This window comes from Halichoerus grypus, chromosome 5 (genome assembly GCF_964656455.1).
Source record: "Halichoerus grypus chromosome 5, mHalGry1.hap1.1, whole genome shotgun sequence".
NCBI classification, from domain to species: domain Eukaryota; kingdom Metazoa; phylum Chordata; class Mammalia; order Carnivora; family Phocidae; genus Halichoerus; species Halichoerus grypus.
This window is the reverse complement of record NC_135716.1, coordinates 131615841-131642595: the sequence shown is the minus strand read 5'-3', so window position 1 is coordinate 131642595 and position 26755 is coordinate 131615841. Positions and strand designations below refer to the sequence as shown.

The window sequence follows — 26755 nt, the reverse complement described above, 5'->3', positions numbered from 1 at the left end:
AATTTTGTATATAGATATGAACCTACTTAGAGATAGCAAAGATCTTCTCAGGAAATTTTACACTATAATGTGTTAGTGAACTCATATGCATTGCTTTTTAAAAAAGATATTTCATTCCTGTTAGCTGGTCTTTTTACTCATATTTTATCTAAGATAACTTTCCTGTTAGAGTACTGGCATGATAAATTTAGTCTGAACTGCTTGTGAGAGAGAATTGCCAATTTGATATAGCACTAGACAGAGCAAGGTCTTGTGCTTTCACAATCTGTTTTCAAAAGATCTGTGGTGTGAAAAAAATTAAAGAAGCTATCATGGATCTATACCATGCTTACAAATCAATAGCCCAAAAAGAAGGGATAAAGAAAACTCAAAGATATTTTGAAGAAGAACAAGATGAAATGCCATGTTCTTCCTATATATCAGTATTGAAGCAATTTAGAACAGTTTTCAGTTGAGACAGTATAGCAAGACAGATGGAACCAAATGCACAGGCCAAAAATTGACCAATGAGCTGGTATATGATAGAGGAAGCGTCAGTTTATTATGAGGAAAAAAATGGAAACAAACAAAAATTTATCCCTTACCTCACACCATATGCAGAATTTCAGAATCTTTGACGTCTGAAAGGTAAAAAATTAAAGTTATAAAGCTTTTAGAATACAATACAGGAAAACATATTTTTAATGTTGGGATAGCAAAGGTTTTTTTTTAAAACTAAATGCAACGCACATATCATAAAGGAAAGTACTGATGAAGTTGATTATATTAAATTAAAACTTTTTTTCATAAAAACACCATATTAGGGGCGCCTGAGTGGCTCAGTCATTAAGTGTCTGCCTTTGGCTCGGGTCATGATCCCAGGGCCCTGAGATCGAGCCCCACATCGGGCTCCCTGCTCGGCGGGAAGCCTGCTTCTCCCTCTCCCACTCCCTCTGCTTGTGTTCCCTCTCTCGCTGTGTCTCTCTGTCAAATAAATAAATAAAATCTTTAAAAAAAAAATAACACCATATTAACAGTGAAAACTAAAGAGAAAAATAACTGACAAAGGATTAGAATACAAGACACACACACCAAGAAAACCCAAATTGAAAAATGAGTGAAATATATAAACCAAGAAATTCATACCGGAAATATGGATTATTAATAAACCTATGAAAAGATACTCAATCTCATAAGTAACCAGGAAATTATGGATTTAAACCATAATGAAATACCATTTCATATTCCTAAGACTGGACAACATAAAAATGTCTGATAATGCCAAGAACTGCCAGGATGTGGTTCAAGGGAAACTCTCATAAATTATAATAGAAATGTAAACTGAAAAGAATTTAATATTGACTATATCCTACAACCCAAGTAATCTATTCCCAGGTGATATATCAACTAGAAAAACTCTTATACATAAAGAGATATAAACAAACATGTTCACAACAGCATTATTATAAAAGCAAAACTTGTCATCAGGATGTGAATATGATAAATTCATACAATCAATTATCATGCAGCAGTAAAAATTAGTGAACTAGAATGACACACACGAAGATCAATTATTCTTAGATACATAATGTATTTTTAAAAATCAAAAGCAAGTTGCAAAAGAATACATATTGCTTTATATCATTTGTGTAAGGGTTAAATTTCCAAAGCAATGCAAAAATACTGTTGGCAGTAAAAGTACATGAAATTAATTAATTAAATTAATAATATATTAATTAATTAATACAAAATTTAGGAATGAGGTTACCTCTGTGGGATGAGGGGAGCAGAAATAGAGGAGTGGGAGAGGAAACATCAGTCTTTCCCTTCTTAAGGTGTGTGGTGAGTACATCAGAGTTCATTGTATTTTGTATATCTTAAATATGCAGATTAAGGTTTAAAAATAAAAAAAAATTATCCAGATAAATTAAAAACCACAATAAAGAAGCATTCTCTTTAGCTAGAACAGGTTGTTAATCTGAGAAATTAGTTTCACAGTAAAGGCCATCTAACAAATTAATTTGAGAAAGAATCTTAATGATTCCTACTTCCTATTCAGAGCTTTTCCCCAGCTTTTCAAAGGCTCACCACAGCAATGCAGCACTCCGTAGGGAGTACCCCACTCATAAAGATCCTGTCCTACCAAACTCTACCAGCTCTGAGCTTTTCAAATCTGTATTTCCATACATCAAATTTTAACAATGTTTTTCTATTTTCTCAAGGACCAGTATCTAACCAAGATATTAACAGTTGGTAAAGCTAAAAGTGCTGTGCTTTCCGTAAGTAGTTTTACTTTAATCAGGAATTGCCAGAGAGGAAATATTTTAAGACAGAGTGACATTTCAGGCCTCCAAAGAGAAATATTAGGAAGATAGTTGGCACCTGATCATTTAATATCACCACATATCTTTTATTTTCAAGTAATTTAGTCTTGGGAATAGATTATCATTTCAAAAATTGTAGTAGTGCCAGTCAAAGGGAGTGATGAACAATTTACAAAATTTTATAGCGGGTAATGTCTAGCCATTCATAGATGTAATCTGAAGAGCTAATCTGTTAAAACTTCCTTGATCTAACATTTGAAGTTGTTGCTATTTTTGGTGTTAGACCTCTGCTTGAATGACAGCCTGAGGATATTCATTCCTCTTTCTCCAATTTTCAGACAGTCATCTGCATTTCCAGAGGTTTGATGACAGGGCAACTTGGAGTTTAAAGACAGCATCTGCATTTACATACCAATAGTTCCATATTTCTATGAAAGCATTGAAATCTCTTCAGTATGCCTCATTGTTTAAATAGTGAAGGTAGCCACATTTTGTACAAGATTCATAAATCTTAGAAAAAAAAATTTGGGCCATTGTATCCAAAGCCTATCCTACAGAAAATACTCATCTTCCTTCTTTTCCTTTTTTTAATGCTGAAATCATGTTTATTAAAAACCATAGGCACTACATCACATCTGTACATATTTTAAATCTTTTATCCATTTGGGTTTTTATGGCCTGAAATCAAGGTTCTAGGATCAAATAAAGGGAAAAGGAGGACATATAGTTTGAAATATGTTATAAGGACATCATCAGTTTTTAATTTGGAGTTGCAAAAAATATCTCTCCCCATTAGAAAGGAACAAGGTTGTTGTGAGTTAGGAAAACAGTTCCATTTAACACCTGGAAGGTAACTTCATTGGTAGGTATGTTGCCTGTTTGTAAGGATCTGCAGTTACTTATAATCAATTATGATTTTAAGTAGAAGACTTTTTGTCAAATGTTTTGGTATGAGGAAATGAATCCTGGAGTTAAAATAAGAAATTCTGAGTTCAAATACAAGGCAGCTGGGTACCTTTCTGTGTTGAGCCTTTGTGTCCTTCCTATAAGTGTAGATAACATTATCCACCAGGTAGTTTTAGAAAAGTGAAAGTTCTGTGTAAACTATATCTAAAAGAACTGGAAGTTTATAAAAGATTGCTACAATTGTATAATTGTTGTGTGAGGTTAGTTTTTTATATTTTCAATCAGTACCTAAAATTTTCATCTCACTGTATCCAGCTGAGACACTGAGATGTGGTAATGTGTTTGCAAGGACAAAACTATGGGTGAAAAAAAATAGAGCTCCACAGAGGTCAATTCAAAAATCTATCACTTTAACAATTTTTTTTTAATCTCCTTGCCATTTCAGAACAGTTTTTTTCTGTGGTGTTTTATAATGCATTGTAAAAGTGATCTGACTTTTTAAAAATATATTCTCCCTTCCACATGCAAATAATATGAAATACTGGGAAGTTGTCCTTAAAAGTCAGCCGTGTAAGACTGATGAATCACAGACCTTTACCTCTGTAACAAATAATACATTATATGTTAAAAAAAAAGAAGAAGAAGAAGAAGAAGATAGTAGGAAGGGAAAAATGAAGGGGGGGATTCGGAAGGGGAGACGAACCATGAGAGACTATGGACTCTGAGAAACAAACTGAGGATTCTAGAGGGGAGGGGGGTGGGGGGATGGGTTAGCCTGGTGATGGGTATTAAAGAGGGCAAGTATTGAATGGAGCACTGGGTGTTACCCGCAAACAATGAATCATGGAACACTACATCAAAAACTAATGATGTAATGTATGGTGATTAACATAACATAATAAAATTAAATTAAAAAAAAAGTCAGCCCACCTTCATGGCCCAGGTAAATGTGGGAAATAATCCTCATTCTTGGTGCTCTGCAGATTAGATCTGCAATCTGCAAAGTCTCTTCCTAGATAATCCCTAGCAGCCAGAAAGGTTTTTGACCTTGAAGATTTTAGTATTGCAAATCTAAGAATATAAGCAAGTGCATTTTCTTTTTACCAAACTGTGAGCTTACATCCATCCCAGAGTGGCAATTGAATGCCATGCGGTCTGACTGTATTAGGAAAGGGAGATTCTTTCTCTTCCGTATAGAGGAAACAAACAAACAAACAAACAAATCCTATAGCCTGTATTTCACAAAAGAATGATTCCAGCATAATAAATCCAGTTTCAAAGAAAGAATTCATCAGACGGGTGTAGAGAATAAAAGAGAAGTCTAAATGTAGTACTAGCTTCATCAATACGTTTCTTAACATATTGCTGCTTATAAGAGTTTAAAGAGAAGTGTGTGAGAATAAAGTGTCTTTGTGTGCCTTTATGTAAAGGAGCATAGGATTGTGTGTGATCGAGAGTGTGTGTTCACGGCAGGAGGAGTGGCGGTGAAACCATGAAGGGTAGTTGGGAAACCCCTTCTCTTTTTGCGCACTCTCAGGCTAGCAACCCCGGCCCCAGAAGGGGAAGGGAATGTCAAAGCAGGCACAAAGGTCGCTGCCTTGACTGATACGAAGTGACCCACCCGCAAGCAGAGACTTTTCTCCTTGGCAGCCAACAACCTGCAGCAGGAAAGGCGGGCGGGGGAGGAAACCCCGAGGAGGCGCTCCTGGCCGCCTCTTTGCTGAGATAGCAGGAGCAGCTGCCTGCGGAGCCACGAGCGCCGCGTCACTGAGCTGGTGCGGGTGCAGGGGCGCTCAGGGAGGCGCAGAGGCCCGGAGCCGCTACAGCCGCGGAGTCGCCCGCGCTGCAGGACGCCGCGCCGCGCCACTCCAGCGCCACGGGCCGGTCCGGCAGCAGGAGAAGCTGGTGGCGGAGCGCTGCCAGGCAAGGTGCCTCGAGCACCTGCCTCGAGCACCGCGGGCGACGAAAGGAACCCAGAGAGCTCGGCCTTTTGTCCCGTTCTCTAAAAGCAGCTTGTGACCAAGCCCGGAGAAGGCGAGCGTTTCAGTTCTCCGCCGGACTGGGATTTTTCTCCTCACAATTTGGGGGAGCCCGAGTAGAGGTCAGAGGGGCAGGCGAGGATCTCAAAAAGGGGCCGAGGGCTGTGAAAGTGGGCACCCCCTCTTATCACTGGAAAATCTCCTTGACATTTTTTACACTTTGAAGCAGCTGCAGCTGGTGTCGTCGGAAAAGGGGGTGGGAAAAAAGAGAGGGGGCGGGGAGAGCGGGGAGACACAGCCAAGAGCCACGAGCAGCTCCTCCTCGCCTGCCAAGCCTGGCACCTGTGCGCCGAGCCACTGCACCGAGGAGGACCCCACTCCGGGCGAACCCCGGGCTTGAAACCACGGACACCCAGCCCCCGGGCAGCGGGTTCTCGCCGAAGGGACCTGGCAGCCGCCTACACAGACCGCCGCCGTTGCCTGCAGACCCGGGAGCGCTTGGCTCCTCAGAGCCGCGGCTGCGCCGGGTCCCCGGGGATTCTCGCCCAGCAGCAGGCAGGGTGTGTTAGAGTTGGGTGCACGATTCGCCTTTTCTGCTCGTCTCTTCTCCGCCCGGGATTTATTGTCTGTGGAGCCTTCTGGGGGTGGGGAGGGAGCTGCGCCTCCGCCACCGCCGCCGCCGCCGCCGCCGCCGCCGCTGCTGCTGCGGTCGCTAGCGCGGCGCGCAGGGCAGGCGGAGGCAGGGGAGTGAATGCGCTCCAGCCTTCGCGGGCAGCGCTTTGGGCTTCCCCTCGGCCGCTTCCCGCCGGAACCTCTCCAGCGGTCCACCTGAAGGGCACCGGCATCATGGTCTAACGCGGCACCTGCCTGGAATTCCCTTTCTCCTCGTCTTCTTCCTCCTACTCCACCCCTCCTCTCTTCCTGCGAGGACCCTCGTGTCCACTCCACTGCGGACCCCCGAACACTTTAAGGAATAAGCGTTGGCAGCTGCACGATTCACTCTTTCCGAAACCTCATGGGCAGTTTCTCCCGGCGATGTGAGTAGCACACTCTTGTTTCGTGGCCAGTGTATGTGTGTGTGTGTGGGGGGAGACTGCGGGGCCCTCGCCGTTTGTGGCCTCGGTGACAGTGAGCGCCCGAGGTGTGGGACACAAGCGCCCGCGGGGGGGCGGGGGTGGGAGGACACGAGCCTTCAGCGCTCTCAGGGGAGCTGCTCGCGAGCTGGCCCGCGGAGGCGGCGGGGATGTGGTAGGTTGCGGGGCATCTGGAAATGGGTGCTAGCTGTGTGGGTGCATGAGAGCACCGAGTGGCCTGGGCTGGCGGGAGACCCTAAAGGGTTACATACTGCGAAAAGGAAAGGTAAAGAGCGAGTGTTGGGCGCTGGTGCTGGGACCATTGGTCTAGCTGAGGTAGTCTTAGCTCCTCTTTATTATCTTGGGTATCTTCAGTAAGCTTTTTCTCAGAGGTGTCTGGAGGATGAAGCGCCCATTTGATCGTCTCTCTCTCTCTCACACAGACACACACACACACACACACACACTTGTGGCAGGTCGCATTTGTCCCTTTATCTTGGAAGGTGTAATATTACTGTTTGATATCCGTTTGTTTGGAGAATGCAATTAGAAAACCTTTATACCTTTAGGATTGAAGGGAAAGGGTGGGGTATGAGGGGATGGAGGGGAAGAGGAGTATGACAGATTGGAGGACAGAAAGAAGTGGGGGAGCAATGGAGTGAAAGCTTTTCCAGAGAGTCAGGGAGAAGGATACCTCTCTCCCCCTAAGCTAGACAACTCCTGCCCACACATCTCCTTTGTGTTGCAAGGCGAAGCTGGTGAACCCGCACTATTCCCAGTCTCAGAGCTGGGCCCCCTTCAGCATCTTGCATCCTCCTCTTAGAGTCATTAAGGATGCAGGACTAGTTTCGGATCCTACGTTGAAAGAGGGAGGGAAGCACATTAACATTACGGTAATCATGGCATCCTGGCTCACGGACAATTAGATTGGTTCCCGAAGGTCTCTAGTCTTACTGTTTGCAGAGTCAAGAATGCGGGTGAGGGGATAGGGGTTGAACAAAATGCCTTTAAAAATAGTGTGACTTCATAACGGCGATGGCTGCAAAACTGCTTCATTATACTACTTCTTGGCCATCAGGGCTGAATAAAGGACCCGCCTCCGCCCTCTCCCTCACTGTCTCCTCCCCACCAAGTCACAAAGCGAGCGGGCTGGGCGAGAGGGCGCAGAGCCAGGCGGAAAAGGGAAGGGGTCACTTTCACAACTCCCGGGAATCGGCTTCAGAATGAAACCATCTGCGACTCCCACGTTCCTTTCGAAGTTCTCCTTCAAAAGGGATTAGAAATGATGCGGGGGGTGGGGGAGGGTCAGTGAGACAGAAAGGTCCTCCACCTGCTCTTTTTGATTACTTTCCCACCACACTTTCAACACATTGAATTCACCTGCAGTGGTAACTGGGTCAGCACGTAAATATGTGTACCTGTATAAGATGAAATGTGGCTGTCTTGATAGATGAAAAACAATTCGTATGTGATCATATTTTAACCTTGGCAAAATTTCTAAGCACAATAGAGATTTTTATAGCGTGGGCGAGAAGAGTGCATTCCAGCGAAAGGAGGACACGTGATCTCTCCGACGGGAGAGATACAGTATTAGGAACTCGATTTTCTTTGTTCCAAGCTGAGCCTATGAGATGCTCAGCATCCGGTTGCTTAAGTCCTCCAATTAGAGGGAAAAATAATAAAGTTGACCAGGGGCGAGAAGAGAAGGTAGAAAAGCACAGGTAGATAGATACCTGTGAACGGCTTGAACCTTCTCCTCTGCCGCCCACTTCTCAGTTTTTACCGCCCACTTCCCGCCCCACCCCTCGCCCCAGCTAATTCCCTATTTAAAAGTGAGGCATTCCTTCCGGGAGACGTGGCAGAAAAGTTCTTCAGCCCCTGCACACGTGGGTTCTCCAGCGCCTCAGAACCTGCTGCTATTCGCGACAGATTCTGCCACCTCCCCAGTCCGTGTCACGCCTCCATCCAGGCGTCGTTGAGCTGACTTCACCGACTCCAAGAGAACCACCCCAAGATCTTTTTGCAAAAGACAGTAGAGGAGGGTCAAATCCCTGTTTCCTGAAAATCATTAATCGCACCGGGGCAAGAATGAGAAAGTAAGGATGTTGGAATGCTTTTATTTTCCCTTAAAAATAAGAGTCCTAGGGCTAAAGTATATTGAAATGGGTGGTTAGCAATATTTGCATTTGGACTCCCCGGGAGGTATCTTAAGGCCTGTGGAATATCCGCGAGGTGTGATTATTTATTAATTTAATGGAAATAGAGCTTGTTCTAGACCCACCATTTAAATAGATTTACCCGACCTGGAGATTTCTTATTTCATTTTTCACTCCGTGTTTTATAAGCCATCTTAATGGGATGAAGTTTTGAAAATGTGGGCTATTTCTGTACTATACTGCATTGCATCATATAATATGTGGTGGTAGGGAAAGCAGAGTCAATTTCCATGACATATTATGAAGTGAGAGTTCTTTATACATTTTTTTTTATATACTTCACTGCCCAAGAAAAGATGTGTACTTACCATGGCAACCCTTCCATTCTCTATCACGTGTGCCTGCACATATGCAGCTTCAGAATTAGAAACAACTTCTTAAAGAAATAAACCTGGTCCAGTTACAGTAGCCATGTTTTATTCAGAATTTTAGCACTGCTTTAGGCTGGCATTAAAATTTTCTTAATTAAAATCTTATTCTACTTTCCTTTGTAGGTTTTTAATTTTTCTGCTTCCTCTATAAAATACAGAATATAGCTTAAAGTTTTTGTGTGTCTGTATTTTTGTTTGCTTTGGATTTTTTAAAAAATGTGAAGATACATGTGAATATCACTATGAATTTTTATCATTTATGAAAGTCATTAAATAACTATCTTACCCACATGGTGTTAATTCCCAGGGATGTTTCTTAGGTCTCTCTTATTTGTAGTTCATAGCGCATAGTAATATTGATGTAAAAACTTGGTCTCTTTAATCATGACTTAAAATGTCCACCCTTTAGAACAGTTGAAAACTTGAAGATAAGTTACATTTTAACTTGATTAATTGATAAATTTATAATTGATATATCAAAATTATACCAATTTATACTATAATTTTATCTTCAGATGACTGTGGCCTTAACATAAGGATGGACCACACATTCTATGATATTATAACTTCATTCCATATCCAAATTAACAGTACACAAAGAGTAACCAACTATTGATGAATTACCAACTGAATTATTTCTGGATTCTTCTTACATTTTCTTCTTTCACATAATTTATTTCATAATTTTCAGAAAATTCTTCATTTAAAAAATATATGCTATTCATTGAATATAACAATTGTAGCAACCACACCATCAATAAAAGACATTATTTGGAGCATTTGTTCTCTCCAGTAACAAAACTGCTTTGTAGAGTACTATCCATATTCTTTTTTGGGCCAGTCTAGTCAGTCATGTGAATTGGCAATATGACTCCGGGAAGACCATTAATTCACATCTGTGACACAGGACAGACCTTTAGTTTGTGCCAAGCCAAATGGCCATTAAGTAGTTCATATTTCCAAGGAAATGACTTGGAGATGACTCTAGGATCTTCTGAGAACCCTGAAGTATTTTTTTTTTTTTCATGTTCTATCTCTTAAATCTAGGGGCCACATCACTATTCAATGGAGATTTTTTTAATACCTCAGGATTTAAAAAAATGGAATTTTAATATTAAAATGACAATTTGACCATATAGTATAGCAATTAAATTCTATTCTGAGGAAACACAAAAGCAGACAGGAGATGCATAGATGGTAGATTTTGCATATTTGTTAAAATACTGAATTGTGAGTTGTCAAGGAAAACTCAAAATTAGAAGTGGCACTGTAAATCAACAATGTTTGGAAGATGATGATCCCAAATCAATAATATTTTCCTTTATGAAGTTTTTAGCCATGTTTGGTTAACCAGGTTTGAATCATTATAAGTAGTCATGTTTTATAAAAAATACTCTAGTGAATTATTCTGAAATAGTGAAAGAGGAGTAAGAAAATCTTAGAAAACTAATTTTCTTACTTCTAGAGTTAACATCTGATCTTGGTAATACAATTAGCCTCTTTTAATGCTATAAAATGTAAGTAGTAATAATTGCTAATTTTTAATTCTAGTGCATAGCAAATAATAAGACAAGGTGGTGCATGAAGAATGATTTGGATACTTTAGAGGAGTGGGACATAAACTTTTTGATACAAATCAGTTTTTCTATGGTAACATTTTGGGGGGCTATATATCATGCTGGCATAGTATATTTTTAAGGTATGCCCATTGAAATAAACATATCTAATTCCTATCTTGGAATTAAGTGATTATGCTCAGAAATTCATGGGCTTTTGTGATCAGAAGCCATCCATTTTCATCTTGCTTCCCTTACCATAGTGCATGACCTATAATCATAATTATAATGGCAGCCACCAATTATTAAACACCTATTATGATTCAGATGCTTTACTTCAAAATAGTCTTGTAAGAAGCACTATTCTCACCATTTGAAAGATTAGAAAATTAAGGTTCAATGACAGAAATGACAAGTCTACATCACACAAGTCCACGTCACACAGCTAGAAAGTGATAAAGCTTTAAATCCAGATTTGGCTTCTATACCTTTTTCTTCATACTATGCTTTCTTCCTCATAGGCATAAATTAACACTTGTTAAATGACTGAAATCTGTAGATCATAGAATTATTTCCTAATGAATAAAGAAAAATTAATATTTTGAACCAGCTTTTCAAAGTCATTTACATATTTGGCAATAATGCACTATATTACTTTTGTGACCACAATTTAATATGGTACAGTGCAATCCAGATAGATAGAATACCTTATCTTCCTGGTAATTAATTCATGACAGAAACATTTAATAAGCTACTAGAATCTGTCATATAAATGTACATTAAGGAGGTTTTCAATAAAGCAAGTTTTGAGTCAAGATCTTTCATGTCTACTTTGAAACTATGATGATATATTTGATATATAAGCCTCTGGAGGGGTATCATGTCTGCTATTTAAATTATTAACCATAATAGAAAATTATCATTTGTTATTCAATGACACATGGAAAAAATATTAAGTAAATTTAATAACCCGAAGGATTTCCTGCATATACTCATTTTCATTACATTGTTCACAGCTTGATAAATTACTTAAAATCTATACAAAATTATTATTTTACTTTAATACACATGAAGGCAATTGCAGTTACCACAGATGAGGTATTGAAATTTATATTAGCATTGACATGATCTGTTTAAATATTTTAATAATGGAGTAAATCTTACATTGTTAAAAGGAACTCATTTATTGGCTTCTTAAAGATGTGGTTTCTTCAGTTGTGCCAGGGTATTTTTGCTCTACCTGAAGTTCAGTAAGCCTGAGAGCATATTTAACATCAGAAGATAGTGATACCATTCTCAAAGTAGCAGCATTAACAAATTTGTTAAGAACAAGGGAATTGTAGAATGTGTGTGTGTGTGTGTGTGTGTGTGTGTGAGTTCAGTTGGAGAGAACTGAATTTTGTATTATCTAAGAGGTAAACACGTGAGACATTATAGGTTTCAATTCAATTATAGAAAAGAGGTAGCTGACCTGAAAAGAAAAATACTGGTAGTGTAAGTACTATCAGTATCATTGGGAAATTTTCATAGGGTGAGAGGAAGCAAGAGGAAGGCGGTACCTTGAAATACAGTCCTCACAGAGGAAATGGTGAGAAAAATAGTTGAAAATGAGCTGTTTGGGTTAACTCACCAAGAAGAAAAATTACAGATTTTTATACTATTATCATATTGAAAGAGATAAAGATACTTTTGTGTAGTGGCAAAATGTTTTATAGATGTCTGGCTGCAATATCAAATTTTTTGGTAATAGAAGGAAAGGCAAGAAATGAACTTTCCTGAGATAGTGCCTAAGTGTTATGAAGACATTTATTGCACCAAAAAGGTGAGTAATGAACACAAACCTAAAATATGTCAGCTGAATTTAAAGAATTAAGGTGACTTAATGGTGCAACTAAAATTATTTAAAAGTGCAAATAATTAGATTTCTTGAGTAGTAGCTGCTTGAGTATTCTGTAGCTAATGTATTCAGCATTGTAGCTCTAACTACAAATGGACATCTTATAGAGTCATGTGGGATGTAGACGCCCCTCAGACTACATATTTTGAGCATTGATACCACATTGGATATTTACTCTGGTGTTATTCTGAGTCAGTGTAATTCAAGACATGAAAAAATTTTCTTCCTTACTTCAAGTGTGATTAATTTCTTAAGACAATTATAAAAGCTATTGTAATTAAATCAAATACCTATTTAAATTTTGATTGTTAAATATTAGCAATGTCCTTAGGGTAATACCATATTGAACATTGGGCATACCACACACATACACATACTGCTATAATTGCTCCATTTTGGAATACACACACACACACACACGCATGCACGCACGCACGCACAGACACACACAGAAAGCTATAATCTTCTTATTTCATGAGTTCATAACACTTTAGAGATGGCAAGGACTCTAGGGGGTCTTACTTTACAAAAGAGGAAACTGAGCCCAGCTAAGTTTGTTTTCTTGCTCAAGGGCACATAGCTGTTAGTGAGAGAAACAGAAATAGAACCAGATCTCTTGGCTCCCAACCTCTGCCAGTAAAACCATCCTCTTGGAACTATTGGAGTCCTTTACATTTGAGAAAAGGGAAATAGGGAAAAGAAGCTTAATCCTACTAAGTCCGGTTAATGGAACCAGCCAATATGATGACCCCATCCAAAATACATCTATTTCTCATGTCATTTTTGTCCTGAATTTTGGCCTAAGGTTTTTGGACGATCATCTTATCTTTCCATTTTGATTTGACTGTTTAGGCAGTTTAATACTATAAATTTAACATCTATTAACTATTTTATTTTTTTAAAGATACCTTTATTTAAGAAATATGGAATTAATTTCACTCATATTAAAGCATTCTAAATTTGGATACTATATCCTTTTTAATGAAAATTAAAGTGTTCTTTTAAATTATTGATCTTTTTAGTATAATACCCACTAAATTAGTGTTGGATGATGGAGAAATGTTTAATTCATTTTACATAAATGATTTTCTAAATCTGCTAATTTCATTAAGGATCAATCATTGAGGTTTCTTACCAAAAAACAAGAATTAGATTTAAAGTGAGGTTAGGCCTTTCTACACAATATTGCCTTAGATTTTGATCAGGAAAACATTTTAGTCAAGAAAAAAAATGTGATACAGTTAGAATTTGTGAAACATATTCATTTCTGTGAATTTTTTTGCATTACAAAATTTCATTTGGAAGGGTCCTTTGAAATAACAAGTTCTCTCTTACTGCTAAATAGCTGCTTATGTATCTGTTATGGCTTAATTCTCTCTTTCATGAAACAAATTTGAAATAAATGTTTCTCACTTAATGTTTTTTCTAACGCTAAAATTCTGAGTCTACTCTATCAAGAAGTTTGGTTACTGGGAAACTTAGGGCAAGATGTCTTTTTGTTTTTTGTTTTTTAACTTACTGCCAAAACATACTTGCAACAATAATAAAGCACTTTTGAAATTATGATGTACATCTCTTAAAATATGCTTTTGGTTTATAAGCAATGACATTTGGAGTATTTACAAACAAAATTATTGATTTAACAAGGCATACCTACATAGTTACATCTAAAAATCCTCTTTAAACGGCAAATTAGAACTTTTTAGTGCAGCAATGATGTTTAAAATTGAGGAAAAACCGTGATGACTAAATTAGTGCATTACATAGCAGCACATTAGCTATGCTTTTCATTTGTAGACTGGTTCTTATTCATGCCAGCTTACAGTGTACTGTTCTGGGACTCGTGGGTGTGATAGAACGGAACATATTTCTGTATCTGTGAATATAATCCCACACACCATTTTACATGACAAAATCTGAATGTCCTAAAACTCGGTGTTAAAGAGAAGACAAGATGTCAACCTTCGCCAGTCGTGGATTTGAATCACCTCCATAATAATGCCGTTTTATCTTTCCAAATTTCTCACTTTATTTAAAGAGATGTTATTCAGACATGTCATATAAGGACTATAGGTGTTTGTGTTTGCTTCCCTGCTTGCTTACTTACCTGCTTCTTGCTTTTTCTACCTAGACATAGCTGAGGTTTGCTTGATGACAGTAGACACTAAAGTAGGATGTGAACAAAGGAGGAGAGGTGCAAAGGTGATGCATTTTTGTACTTTGGAACAGGAAGAAACTACTAGAACTGCAATGCACATCCATTTTCTATGTAAAAATCATGAAGAAAATAAGCTTTGTTAATAGTTAATAAATATATGGATTAACAGGATCACATTCTATACTGAGATAGGGTACATGCTCATTTATGAAAGTATGTTGGAAAAACTAGGAAGACAATGGGTAATTGAGAATCATTTCTCTTAAAGTCTAAAAATGTGCTGGTGAGTAAAAACGTTAGAACAAGGTTTGTATAAACAGTGTTTAATGTCTGTTTTTCCTAAATATAATTGTATATATGTCAGGCTCTTAGTTCCAGGTACACTCTTTGTAGATCCCACCCTAATATACTTTCTGAGCCAGGTCAAAGGCACTTGACTTCTGTAGCAGTTACAAGGTATATACTTTCTCTAATATTTAAAAATTAACATAAATTCAGCCCTGAAGACATGGTGTAACAGTGACTGCTAAAAGAATAATGTATCACTCTCTGCAATCAGTCTTGAGGATGCATTTGTCACTCTTTTTGGCTCTGCATGTGGCCAGGACAGCCCCAAACCTCAAGGGTACCTGTCTTCTTTGCATGTGTAGAATTGTCCATAATTTTAAGAATGTAATGTGTTCTTAATCTTCTTTCCCCTTTTCCTGATAGAATTTCTTTTTTCTGATCATGTGTGAAAAATAGATAGGAATGCAGAAGAAAGAAAGTTGAACTTGGATTCTGGAAATATGTACGAATATTTTGTCTTAAATGTCACTTAATATTTTTAATATTATTGCTTAACAATGGGCAAAATAGCGTATATTGGGCATAGAAGATAAAATGTTTTATTGGGAGTCAAAAATTATAATCTCATACTCACATTATAAAAACTAATATGATAGCTTCTGGTATTTGGACTGAAAAGGAAGGTAACAAAAACCTCTATGATGCTACTTGAAAGACTACTTGAAGCATTTTGCACTCTCTTCTGGATCTGAATCAAGTTAGAAAGTTACCCTTAAGCTGAGTGAAGATCACTGTAAAGTTGATAAGTTCTTTTTAGAGTGCTTATTTGAATGAAAAATATATAGGATGTTAATGTAATTTCATGAAACTTTAGAGTTCCTTGATTAATATTTTTGAAATGATCCCCTTTTTAAAAATTGTATGATTTGGGTGCCTGGGTGGCTCAGTTGTTGAGCAACTGCCTTTGGCTCAGGTCATGGTCCCAGGGTTCTGGGATTGAGTCCCATATCGGGCTCTCTGCTCCACGGGAAGCCTGCTTCTCCCTCTCCCACTCCCCCTTGCTTGTGTTCCCTCTCTCACTGTGTCTCTCTCTGTCAAATAAATAAATAAAATCTTAAAAAAAAAAAAAAAATTGTATGATTTGTGTGTAGTTGGTCTTTTCAGGATAATTCAGTATGTGAATATGTGTCATTCCTAGTATTGTTAAGTAATCGTTTGCTTAAATGACTGTCTCCAAAACCAGCACATATATAGTGGCTTACTTGATTTTTTTTTTTTTATCCCTAGCAAACTATCTCATAGCATAGTGCAGAAAAAATGCATGTTGTGGGAATGAATGGTTTCACTTATGCTTCTGAATGCTTCTAAGTGAGTCTTGTAGCCATTAGTATTCCCTTCAATTTCTTCTTCTCTTTCCTTTCTAAGAACATCATAGGATTTTTTTTTTAAAGATTTTATTTATTTATTTGTCAGAGAGAGGGAGAAAGAGAGCAGAAGCAGGGGGAGTGGCAGGGAGAGGGAGAAGCAGGCTCCCCACCGAGCAGGGAGCCCAACATGGGACTTGACCCCGGGATCATGATTTGAGCCAAAGGAGACACTTAACCAACTGAACCACCTAGGCTCCCCAACATCATAGGATTATACTTCCCAGTTCATCTTCCATGTGGGCATGGTAAATGACTGACTTTGGTCAATGCAATAGGGGCAAAAAGTGAGGAGTGTCTCTTGAATAGTAGTATTCATGACCTAGTACACTCTTTGTTTTTTCCCTGATGTAGCAATTATGGAGGCATGTGTCATGATGGACCCTCCATCAGCATGGTTCCTGAACAACAACACTAAATAAAGTCATCCCTGCACACACGTATTGAATATGTAGCATGAGCAAGAAATATTGTGTTAAGATTTGGGGGATGGGAGTATTGTCAGCCTTTCACTCATTTACTGAATGAAATTCTAGTGAAAGTGGAGTCCTAATGTCCAGTTTATGGGGTTACAATTACAGGGACATTATTTGAACATGCCTCTATTTAGAATTTAATACTAAAATGCATTCTATTTAATGATTGCTTAAAATTATAACAATTAACAAAGTTATTTTTGAAAAATACAAAGATCAATCTACTTGAGAAAATTTTAAGGTTTCAAGCACTTTGACTTTCTCAATTTATAATTTAGTATACACTCATATTTTGATACACCAGAAGTCTAAGAACTTTGCTACTGTTCTTGTACAATGCAGTAACAGCTCCTCTGATTTGTAAACAAATGAAATTTTTTCGTATTTGATATATATTTTCCCATTCTGTAGATGGTTGAGACAATAGTTATAATAAAAAATCTACTGTATCTGTTGGAATCTGCAAAATTTTCTCCATTTAATAAATTTTATTCAAGTTTATATATTAATTAATTCATTCATTCTGAATATTTATTGTACTCTTATTCTGTGCCAGAGCTTGTCCTAGGCAAGGCTGATTACAAATGTGACCCCTGTTTCCATGGCACTAATAGGGTAGCCAGACATTAAATAATCATTCTAGGGATATAATAATTTCAAGTTACGATAAGAGCTAAGAAGGATAAGACCAAGGTACTGAGAATGAATATAATAAGGGTCTGAGCAGGAGAAGTAGTGTCTCGGAGGAGATAATATTTAAATAAGACCTCTAAGATGATAGAAATTAGCCAGGCAAAGTGAGGAATCAGGAGAATTTTAGGCCAAGCAAATGGCATATGCAAAGACTTTAAGTCAGGAGAAGACGGTGTGCTGGAGGGCAGAGTGATTGGAAAGAGGCTGGTGTGGCTGGATATTAGGGATCAGAAGAAGATTGGTATAATATGTGAGGCAGGCGTGAGCCAGATCATCTCAGGATTTATTGACCAGGTAAAAATGTAAGATTTTTATTATCCATCCTATGTGAAGTCATTAAGCATTTTTAAGTAGAATGAACTGATTGATATTTTTAAGTGGTCATTTGGGCTGCTATGTTTACAGTGCATTAGAAGGCCATAGTGGAAGTAGGGTTTTATAAATGAGATGTTTATAGTAGGTTGGGCAAGACTTTAAGGTGTTTCGGGCTAGGATTATTGTAGTGGAAATGGAAAAAGTGGATAGAACTGAGATGTGCTTTGTATGACCTATTGGATTCATTGCTGAATTGATACTGGGAGACGGCTAGTGAGTAAAAGTGTATTATCAAGACTTATTGCAAGATTTCTGACAGGAACAACTGGATACATGCAGGTACAATTTCTTGTCTGGGGAAACCTGGAAAGGGAGCTAATCTATTCAAGTATAACTAGAATATTGACACTAATATGAAGGAAACTGAATAACTGGCTGACATATTGAGGAAACATGAATCAGAGCATCAATTTGTAAAACTAAAAATCCCTATATAAAATTACTGGAAATGTAGTGAATACTTTTGTAGGGAAAACAATTAAAGCTTCTTTTTAAGAAAACAAATGTCTTCAAATAAATGATTATTGAGTATGCATTAGAGTGACTCACCCTATATTGCTATCATAGTTTTCTTCTAATTATTCTTTGGCACGAAAAGAAAACATCAATGCATATCCTCTCCTTCTGAATACTAGTTTCTTCCATCTTTCTCCATTATGCTTTAAAGTTTGAAAAGAACAGTCTACTCCTGGTCCTTCTGTATTTGCTTTCCTGAGATGAGCAGAAGGGTGTTACCCATTGGTAGCATTTGTTTAAACATCTCATCTCAAGTACTTTGTAGGACCTTGTAGCTCCATAACTACCCAGGTGTCCATACTGTGGACTTCTCTGGGCAAGGCCACACGCATTTGCAAGGTATCCTCTGTGTGTGGTCGCTTTCCTAGAGGCCTTCACCTTTATAATTTCCTGGCACTAAATTTTGTCAGTTAAGACACACTGTAAATTGCTGCCCACAGAGTACATATATAAGTAAAGTGATAATCATTCATTCTTGTACATATTATGGATACATTCTTTAAGAATGTGTTCAGCTGCAAGTAACCAACACTTAGTGGCTTAATTGAGTGAGACAATGATTTTATTCCTTCTTCCAGTTAGCATTTGCTGTGGTAACTAACAATCCCAAAACATCTCAGTGGCTTACAACCACAGAGATTTATTTCTCGCTTGCAGATGTATGGGGTAGCCACAGTTCTGCTTGGCTGTGTTCACCCAATCTTCTAACCTCCAGCATCCAGGCTGAAGGAGTAGCCCTTATCTGGGATGTGTTGTTCCCCTGGAAGAGGGCAGGAACAAGAGGCCATACTGACCCATCAAGTTCAATGAAAGCTTCTACTCACACATAACATATTTTGTATCATTTCACATTCCATTGGCCACAGCAAGTCACATAATCAAGAGTGGCATGGCAAGAGAATAGATGGCTAAACATCCACACTAATATTAAGGCTCAGTGATGCCATTAGGAACTCCGACTCTTTTCAAATCATTGCCTATCTTTGTAGTGTTCTTAGCACTTACATTCCTGAGTTTTCCTACCTTAACATAATTGCCTTCAAGTGGACTGGCGCCAAAGATAATAGTGGCAATGAATATCAACTGTGAGTTCTCTAGTCTCTCTCTTTGTTTATGTTTTTGTTGTTGTTGTTGTTGTTTTTTATCCTGGCTGGCATGCAGATCTATTTAGTACATTAGTACTTGTAAATATGTTTTGGGGTTTTTTTTCTTTGATTGAGTTGAAATGTATTTTATAAATTTCCCACATAAATTCCTTTTGCTCTGCCTTGCTATTTCCCTAAATTCCTTTTGCTCTGCCTTGCTATTTCCCTATTTTCCTAGCATGGGGCCCTTGGAAAAAAATAATATTCATCTTGAAATTTAGGTTAATAGTAATTCAGTTTTAGCTTGGGGAAAAAGAATTTCTTTTAAAATACTGAAGCTTAGTTATGAAATAAAATTTTATTTTTTAATGAAAACCTGGAGGATCTGTGGAGTGATTTAGATTTTAAGAATGGACATACTTTGAAGTTTTCAAGATAACTATCAGTATTTGATAAAGCTATAATCTGAAATTCCCTTTAATGTTCAAACCTTATATATTTTATTTTTGTTCATGTCTACTTTAGCTAGCACTTTGAATTGTAACCATTATTTCATGAACCATCTTTTCACAAAGAAAATTTTAGTTTTTGTTTTGTTGTTATTAACAGGTAGAATCATTAAAATTGAGAGTATTTCTAATTAAAATAAATTCTTGAAAAGTAAACAGATTAAATCACTCATGTTTAACTTCCTTTGGTGTTCTTTTGAAACCACTTGGACTCCTACTTTGGATGGTAACACAATCTCCACTAGATGAATGGTTTTCGAACACTTTTGTAATTGTGGAACTCTTTTAGCAAATGAAATAGCACAAACAACCCCAATGCATAGAAGACAAGTAAGACTGCTGTGCTTGAAAATTACTATGTTTTATATTCAAGAATTATCATGCCAAAGAATAATTATTTTATAATTTCTCACTTCCTTTTTTAACAGAAAAAAATACTTTACCCCCAAATGAGGAAATTAAAAGAAAATGTAGGCATTATTTAATTTCAGCTACAGATTACCAACAAATTTAGAGTCAATCAAAGTTATTTGAATTGTTCAATGAGTATAAATAGGGTTGCGTTGCATTAGCTCTTCATTTTTTTTTCTTCGATTGTCAGAGGGTGATGTTATCCACACAAAAACTCTCTAGAGGGTTTCACTTTATCACACCAATTATCAGTGTGTATCTGAGGCTTCTTCAAGACAGAAGGGTATTTGGGACTGCCAATTCTGCCTCTTAATGAATATCTTCTGTGCCCAGCTAAATAAGCAAAATGATAGAGAAAACACACTTCCAGGATAATCTGAGGCAGATGAAAAGACTCATTTTGCTGAATACAACTCATTAGGATGGTTTTGGTTTTTGTACTTGTCAGGCCTTGGGATGACTTCTCTCACCCTAAATATCCTATTGAGGCAGGTTTCAGTTTTTGTGAAAGTGGACTGCATGCTGATCAGCAAAAAAGAGCTTCAGAGACAAAGGTAAACAGAACGATTATTTCCTTGAATTTCCTTTCTCTACTATCACATAGGACAAAAATATTTAAGGGTCTTTTGGGGGTCTTCTGTTTTAGAAGACATGGAATTCTTATTACCTTTGTTGGCTAGCATATAATATTCTCTTACCTTCTGCCACCCTGGATTTGAAATTTTTATTTTATCAAATATCTGTCAAAATTTTATTTTGCTTTAGTGACATGCATAGTTGAATTGCAGGCAGAACAAATATACGGGTTTAAAGTTTCTTCTGTTACTTCCTTGCTAGGCAACCTTGGGAAAATTATTTTTAACTCTCTACATTGTAATTTACTAATCCTGGAAATGAACGTAATAATGCCCATTGTAGTTAGTTGTAGTGATTAAATAACTTATGTAAAAAAAGAGTATCTAGCACTCTACTGTTTTAGTGATATTTTGGACATGCAAATCACATTTCCTTATCTCCTCCCCATTGAAAATAATTTATTTGATTTGCCATTTCTTTTGGGATAAAAATTAAAAAGTACTTTTGTTTCTTGTTGAAAAGCTGGAGAGTTACAGGAAAGTTTTATTACATAAGGAAAATTTGATGTTGTAGAATATTTTAATCCTTTTTTTCCAGGGGTACATTTACCACTTGTATAGATCAGACTAGATGAAATATAAAGCTTTTGAAAACATGATAGTTTATATCTTGTGCATAATATATATTTTTATAAAAGAAGTCACTATTATAAAAATAATTCCCATCATATATGGAAGTATCTATGATACAGATACTCATTTGCACCATAAAGATAAAAAGAGAAGCTTTGAAAGAGGCTGCGGATGTCAGGAATAAGTTGTGGGCCATCACAGTAATAAACATTTCTTAGAAGTACAATATGTGATAAAGCACTTGGCAGCCAGTTAAATGAGGGCCACTGACCTTGTCAGAATGACATAGCCAGCCACGGGGGAATTCAGAAAGAACTATATGAACTATTACCAGGAAATACATCCCTCTAAAATTTTTAATTAGCAAACTGTTCCATTGTTTATCTTAGATATTTTATGAAATAATGCCTTTGGTTCCTTTATACCACAAATATGGTTAAAGTCAACTAGATGAAAATCTTTGCTTACAAAAATGATTCTTAAAATGGAAGGACTGTGGATTCTTATATGAATTTGTAGAGAATGGAGGGTGATTGTGGACTTAAATCTACTCTTGTATAGTGGAGATACTAAGAGCTGATCTGACACTCAGCCAGCTTACTGTCTCCCATTATATTAGATGATAAACCAAAATTCCAAAATAAATGTAAGTTTTTGTTGATTTAAAATATTGACCCACTCAGAAGTTGTTTGTTGTTGTTGTTGTTGTTGTTGTTCTGTCTACCCACTTCCTTATGTGTAAGAATTTAATGTATTATTGTAATTGGTCTTTCTGACTTTAGTCTCCCTCACCCACATAGCAAATTAATCTTTGTGAATGCCTTCTTTGCAAAATTAATTTTCCTTCTGGGAGATCTCCAGTAGTTTCCCACTGCTTATAAAGTCTTAACTTCTTAAGTTGAAGCTCAAAGCCTTCAGATTCCACTCACAAGTTTCTCAAACTTACTCTCTGCTCCTTCTTTATACAAATATTCCACTCTGTTTAAACTGAGCTGAGTTCTCCAAAGAGACGTTGTATATGTTCCCCCAGGGAGACATCGTGAGGAATGGGCAGGACAGTGGCAGTGCAGTTCTGTGGGTCTCCATTCTACTCTATCAGTAAGCTGTGAGCTTTGTGGGTCCCAAGCTTTCTCCATTCCCCTCTGATTTTGTTTCCCCCTCTTTCAAATGGGAACAATTGCAATAATAATTATAAGTTCCCTCATAGGAGTGTTTTAAAGTTACATAGGATAATAGATACAGAGCAACAAGTGAAGAGCCCAGCACTGCTAGTCGAGGCTTAATAAATGCTAGTTCTAATACCTCTTGCTTTATTGAGTACATACCTTCCCTAAAAGTACCAGTGAATTGCTCAAGGTCATAGTGAAATGCATATTCTATTGATTATGAAGACAAAATGAGAAGAGAGATTGTGTAGATTTTGTGGTCAGGAGCAATGCTTTCAGCTTCAGCTGTTCTGGAACAGGCTCTAGTGTTGCTTCTCCCCAGCTGTGGGACAATGGCCAGATTAGTCTCTCTGAGACACCATTTCTGATGTGTAAAATACGCAAAGTAATCTTGTTCTGATAGTATATTAGGGGAGGATTAGATGACATAATGCATGCAATTTACTTAATATAATTCCAATGTCTTAATAAATGTTATGTATTTTTTATTGTAATTGAAAAACAAGTCTTCTCGGTTTATTAGATGCTAATGTAGATTTTTTTTAAATTAAACTATTAGTGTAAAAAAGACTTTTTTACCTAATGTTTATTCTTGGCATTTCAAGTGTCACTTAAGGCTTTCATGCACATTACATAAATACTTGTTCTTTATTTCTCTAAAATACAGTCCTTTGCCCATTACTAAGCAATAAAATCTAAGATCCTAAAACAATCCCATTTATTGTTAAACCTTGGATTTACTGTTTTCTCAATTCCGAGGAACAAAATGGAAAGCTAGTGATTCTAGTAACTCCTAACATATTCATGCTCTCTTCACAATTGTAGCTAAATAATGTCATTTGTAGGAGGTATTATTTTCTTGCCTTTAGTCTGTTTACCTGAAGGAATATATTGTACATGTTTGTATACCTAGATGTCTATTGTCTGGAATATTTTTAAGTTTGCATCTGTTAAAATTGGAATAATATCCTAGAGAACTTTACTGATAGATAGAAAATGTCTTCTTTCTTAAATCACTTCTCTTTAATTATTGTTTCTATTGCTTCCTCAGTCACCCAAACTTGACATCCCTTACTTCTTCCCTCCCTTATCAACATATGCTTTATCTTTCCATATTATGATTTCTAATCCCTAAATAGTTTTCAAGTTCCTTTCCCCTCATTGGTTCCACTACTGCTCTCCTAGTTCAGGGCCTCTTTAGGTCTCCCATGCTCTACTGTGTGGCCCCTGACTTCCTCTGTACTGTTCTTCTTCCATTCCAACCTCAGTGGGGCTCCCTGGCCTTGAGACTTTGTGAAATACCCAGGTCTACTTAGGACAGTTCTGGTTAAAAATCGTCCCTGACTCCCTGTGCTCAAACTCCTTGACATGGATTGCTTATACACACAGTGACTTCTGCTCTAACTCTCCTCCCATATGCCTTTAATATTCTGGCCATTTTGAGATGCTAGAAGCTGCAAAAATGTACCCTGCTTTGCTCCAAGCCATGGTATCTGCCAGAAATACCGGCAAACTTCTTCTACCTATTTTTTACATTCTAGCTCCAAATGTCACTTTCTCCGTGAAGGCTTTCTATAACCTTTCTCCTTTTAGCATTCCAGAGAAAATTAGTGGCTTTTCCTCTGTGTTGTGAAAGTAATTTGCATATATCTCCTATCAAAATGTTAATTCTGTTGTATTTTAATTGCTTATGTGTCTTTTCCACTAGGAAGGACATTATGATATCAGAACTAGCATTTTATTCTTTTTTGTAACACCCAGCTCTTAGCACACACTACCTATTCAATAAATATTTGAGGAATATAGTAAAAATAATAAATGAACTTGATAAGAAATTGACAACTAATGCTAAGTGAAATAAGTCAAGCAGAGAAAGTCAAATATTTGGTTTCACTTATTTGTGGAACATAAGGAATAGCATGGAGGACATTAGGAGAAGGAAGGGAAAAATGAAGGGGGGCGGAATCGGAGGGGTGATGAACCATGAGAGACTATGGACTCTGAGAAACAAACTGGGGGTTCTAGAGGGGAGGGGTGTGGAGGGATGGGTTAGCCTGGTGATGGGTATTAAGGAGGGCACATATTGCATGGAGCACTGGGTGTTATATGCAAACAATGAATCATGGAACACTACATCAAAAACTAATGATCTACTGTATGGTGACTAACATAACATAATAAAAAAAAAGAAAATGACAACTAACCTGTGTACACATATTACTAATTACTTCAGGGGTAATGTGATCAGGTCTATATTCTAAATTGTCTTTTTCTTCTTGTTATTAGATGCAGATGAAAGAATATACTAAGCATTTAGTTTTCTACATTGAGTATATCAACATTAAGTAAAATAAATCCAATATAGAATAGTGGAGAAAGTATGAGCTTTATCATTGTAAAACCTGAATTTGGGTTCTAGCTTTACCAAGTTATGACTAGGAATTACTAGTTTAGAACAGTTTGCATCATTTTTCCAAGCATTGGTTTTTTCATCTGTGTAAAGAAAATGAAAATATTAATATTTACCTCACCGTTTGGCCATAAGGATCAACTAAGATAACTATATTAAAATGTTTTGTAAACTATTAAAGTCTAGATGTTTTTAATTTAATATTTTGGTATGTTTAAATATATAGTCATAGTCATAAACTCCGATGTGCCAAAATATAACTCTTAAAATCTACTTACACCTTAGAAGTAGATGTAGATGTCAAGCATCTCACAAGGTCTCATTTTGTATCTGTTAAATTTATATTTCCTTGACAAATTTATCAAGTCACTTTTTGTCTAAAATAGTATATTCTTCTTTCCTTTTTCTGCCTGCTGCTGCTGGTGTGTGTGCATGTGCGTGTGTAAGTGTGTGTGTGTCTCTGGTCTCTGCTGAGCTGAGGTGTCCAACCCCTGGGTTAACTGCTATCACTACTGTTGCCCTTAACATTTCTGTATATCCCTCCTGGACCACTAATAGCTCAGGTATCTGCATTTTATGTTCTCCTTATCTGAGCTCTCCTCTCCACATACACCCATCCTTTCAGTACTTCATGTTCACCTCAGAGACTTTTAGTTCAGAAACTTTCACGAAGAACTGTGGGGTATGAGGAACTCTATGAGGTGGTCCTTGGCCCCATGTCTGTAGAGATCCCTTCAGTTTTTTGCTCAGAAACCAATTGTAGATTTGGGGTGTTTTAAGAAGCTTTTAGACTTTTAGGGTTATATTTTTGGGAAGAGAAGCACAAGCCCTGAAGAGATGCCATTAAAGCTATTTGGATATTTCTGTCATATCCACCTGAGATTTTAGTCCTAATAATGGGTTGATCATTAGCCACCCGTGGTATCCATACTCTAGTTTTGCTCACTTTGAATCGTTCTCTCTTCTTATATGATAAAGTGCCCATTTTTTTGGGGGTAGGAAGTCAGATATTAAGTGATCAAATACTTGTTTGTATTCTGTGGCTGACAGTTACAATCTTTGCCATTTCTCTTATCCTTGATACTTAATGTCCAGCTTTTGAAATTCCAAGAAAAACCTTTATCTCAACAAGTATTTGGCTTTCTGACTACTGCGCCAGAGAAGGGCTTTACACACTATTCTCTATTTTGAAATTTAAGAGTGAGCAATAACTTCTTTGTTTTCAGCCATTTCCTCCTCTCCCCCTACAATGAAGGCCAGTCGCTCCACAGTTGCAAGGGACACAGGAGGTATAGAAAGAAAATGTAGGAAAGAGTATTATCCATAGAACATCTCCAAATATTATATGGCCATAATATTATTAGTCTGGCAATTTAGAGCTTCTACTGTTTCTTTAAAATAAACTACCAATTATATCCTAAAATTTCCCCCAAAATAAAGTAACAAATTTGTTTGTTCTGTATCCCCAGCTAGAGTAGAAATTGAAGACAAAAGCTATACTTAATTTCTTTATCTATAAGCTGGGGCTAATAATATCTATCTTATCAAGTTACTATGAGTATTAAATGTGATAATACACATAGAGCACCTAGTTAATTCCTAGTATGTGGTCAGTGTTCAATAGATTTAGTTCTCTAATCATTCTTTCATCTTGTATTCTTCCATAGCTCTTAACAGAGCTAACCAGTGATCAGAATTAGCAAAGTCTAGTAATATTAGCAGTGATGCATCAGCT

At 37.3% G+C, this 26755-nt stretch overlaps 1 protein-coding gene across 11 annotated transcripts in view; it reads left to right on the top strand.

The window, feature by feature from the left end:
• Positions 1 to 4790: 4790 nt before the first annotated feature.
• Positions 4791 to 26755, top strand: part of LRRC7 (leucine rich repeat containing 7) — a 524922-nt gene continuing 502957 nt past the window's right edge. For 4 of the 11 annotated variants that reach the window (XM_078072929.1, XM_078072923.1, XM_078072931.1 and 1 more), the window contains exon 1: positions 8231 to 8357. In XM_078072929.1, coding sequence (XP_077929055.1) covers positions 8350 to 8357 — 8 coding nt within the window. In that variant the 5' untranslated portion in view covers positions 8231 to 8349. Of the gene's footprint in view, positions 6226 to 6365; positions 6437 to 8221; positions 8358 to 26755 lie in introns of those variants that run through there. The other 7 variants (XM_078072925.1, XM_078072926.1, XM_078072928.1 and 4 more) reach the window with 4 other exon arrangements.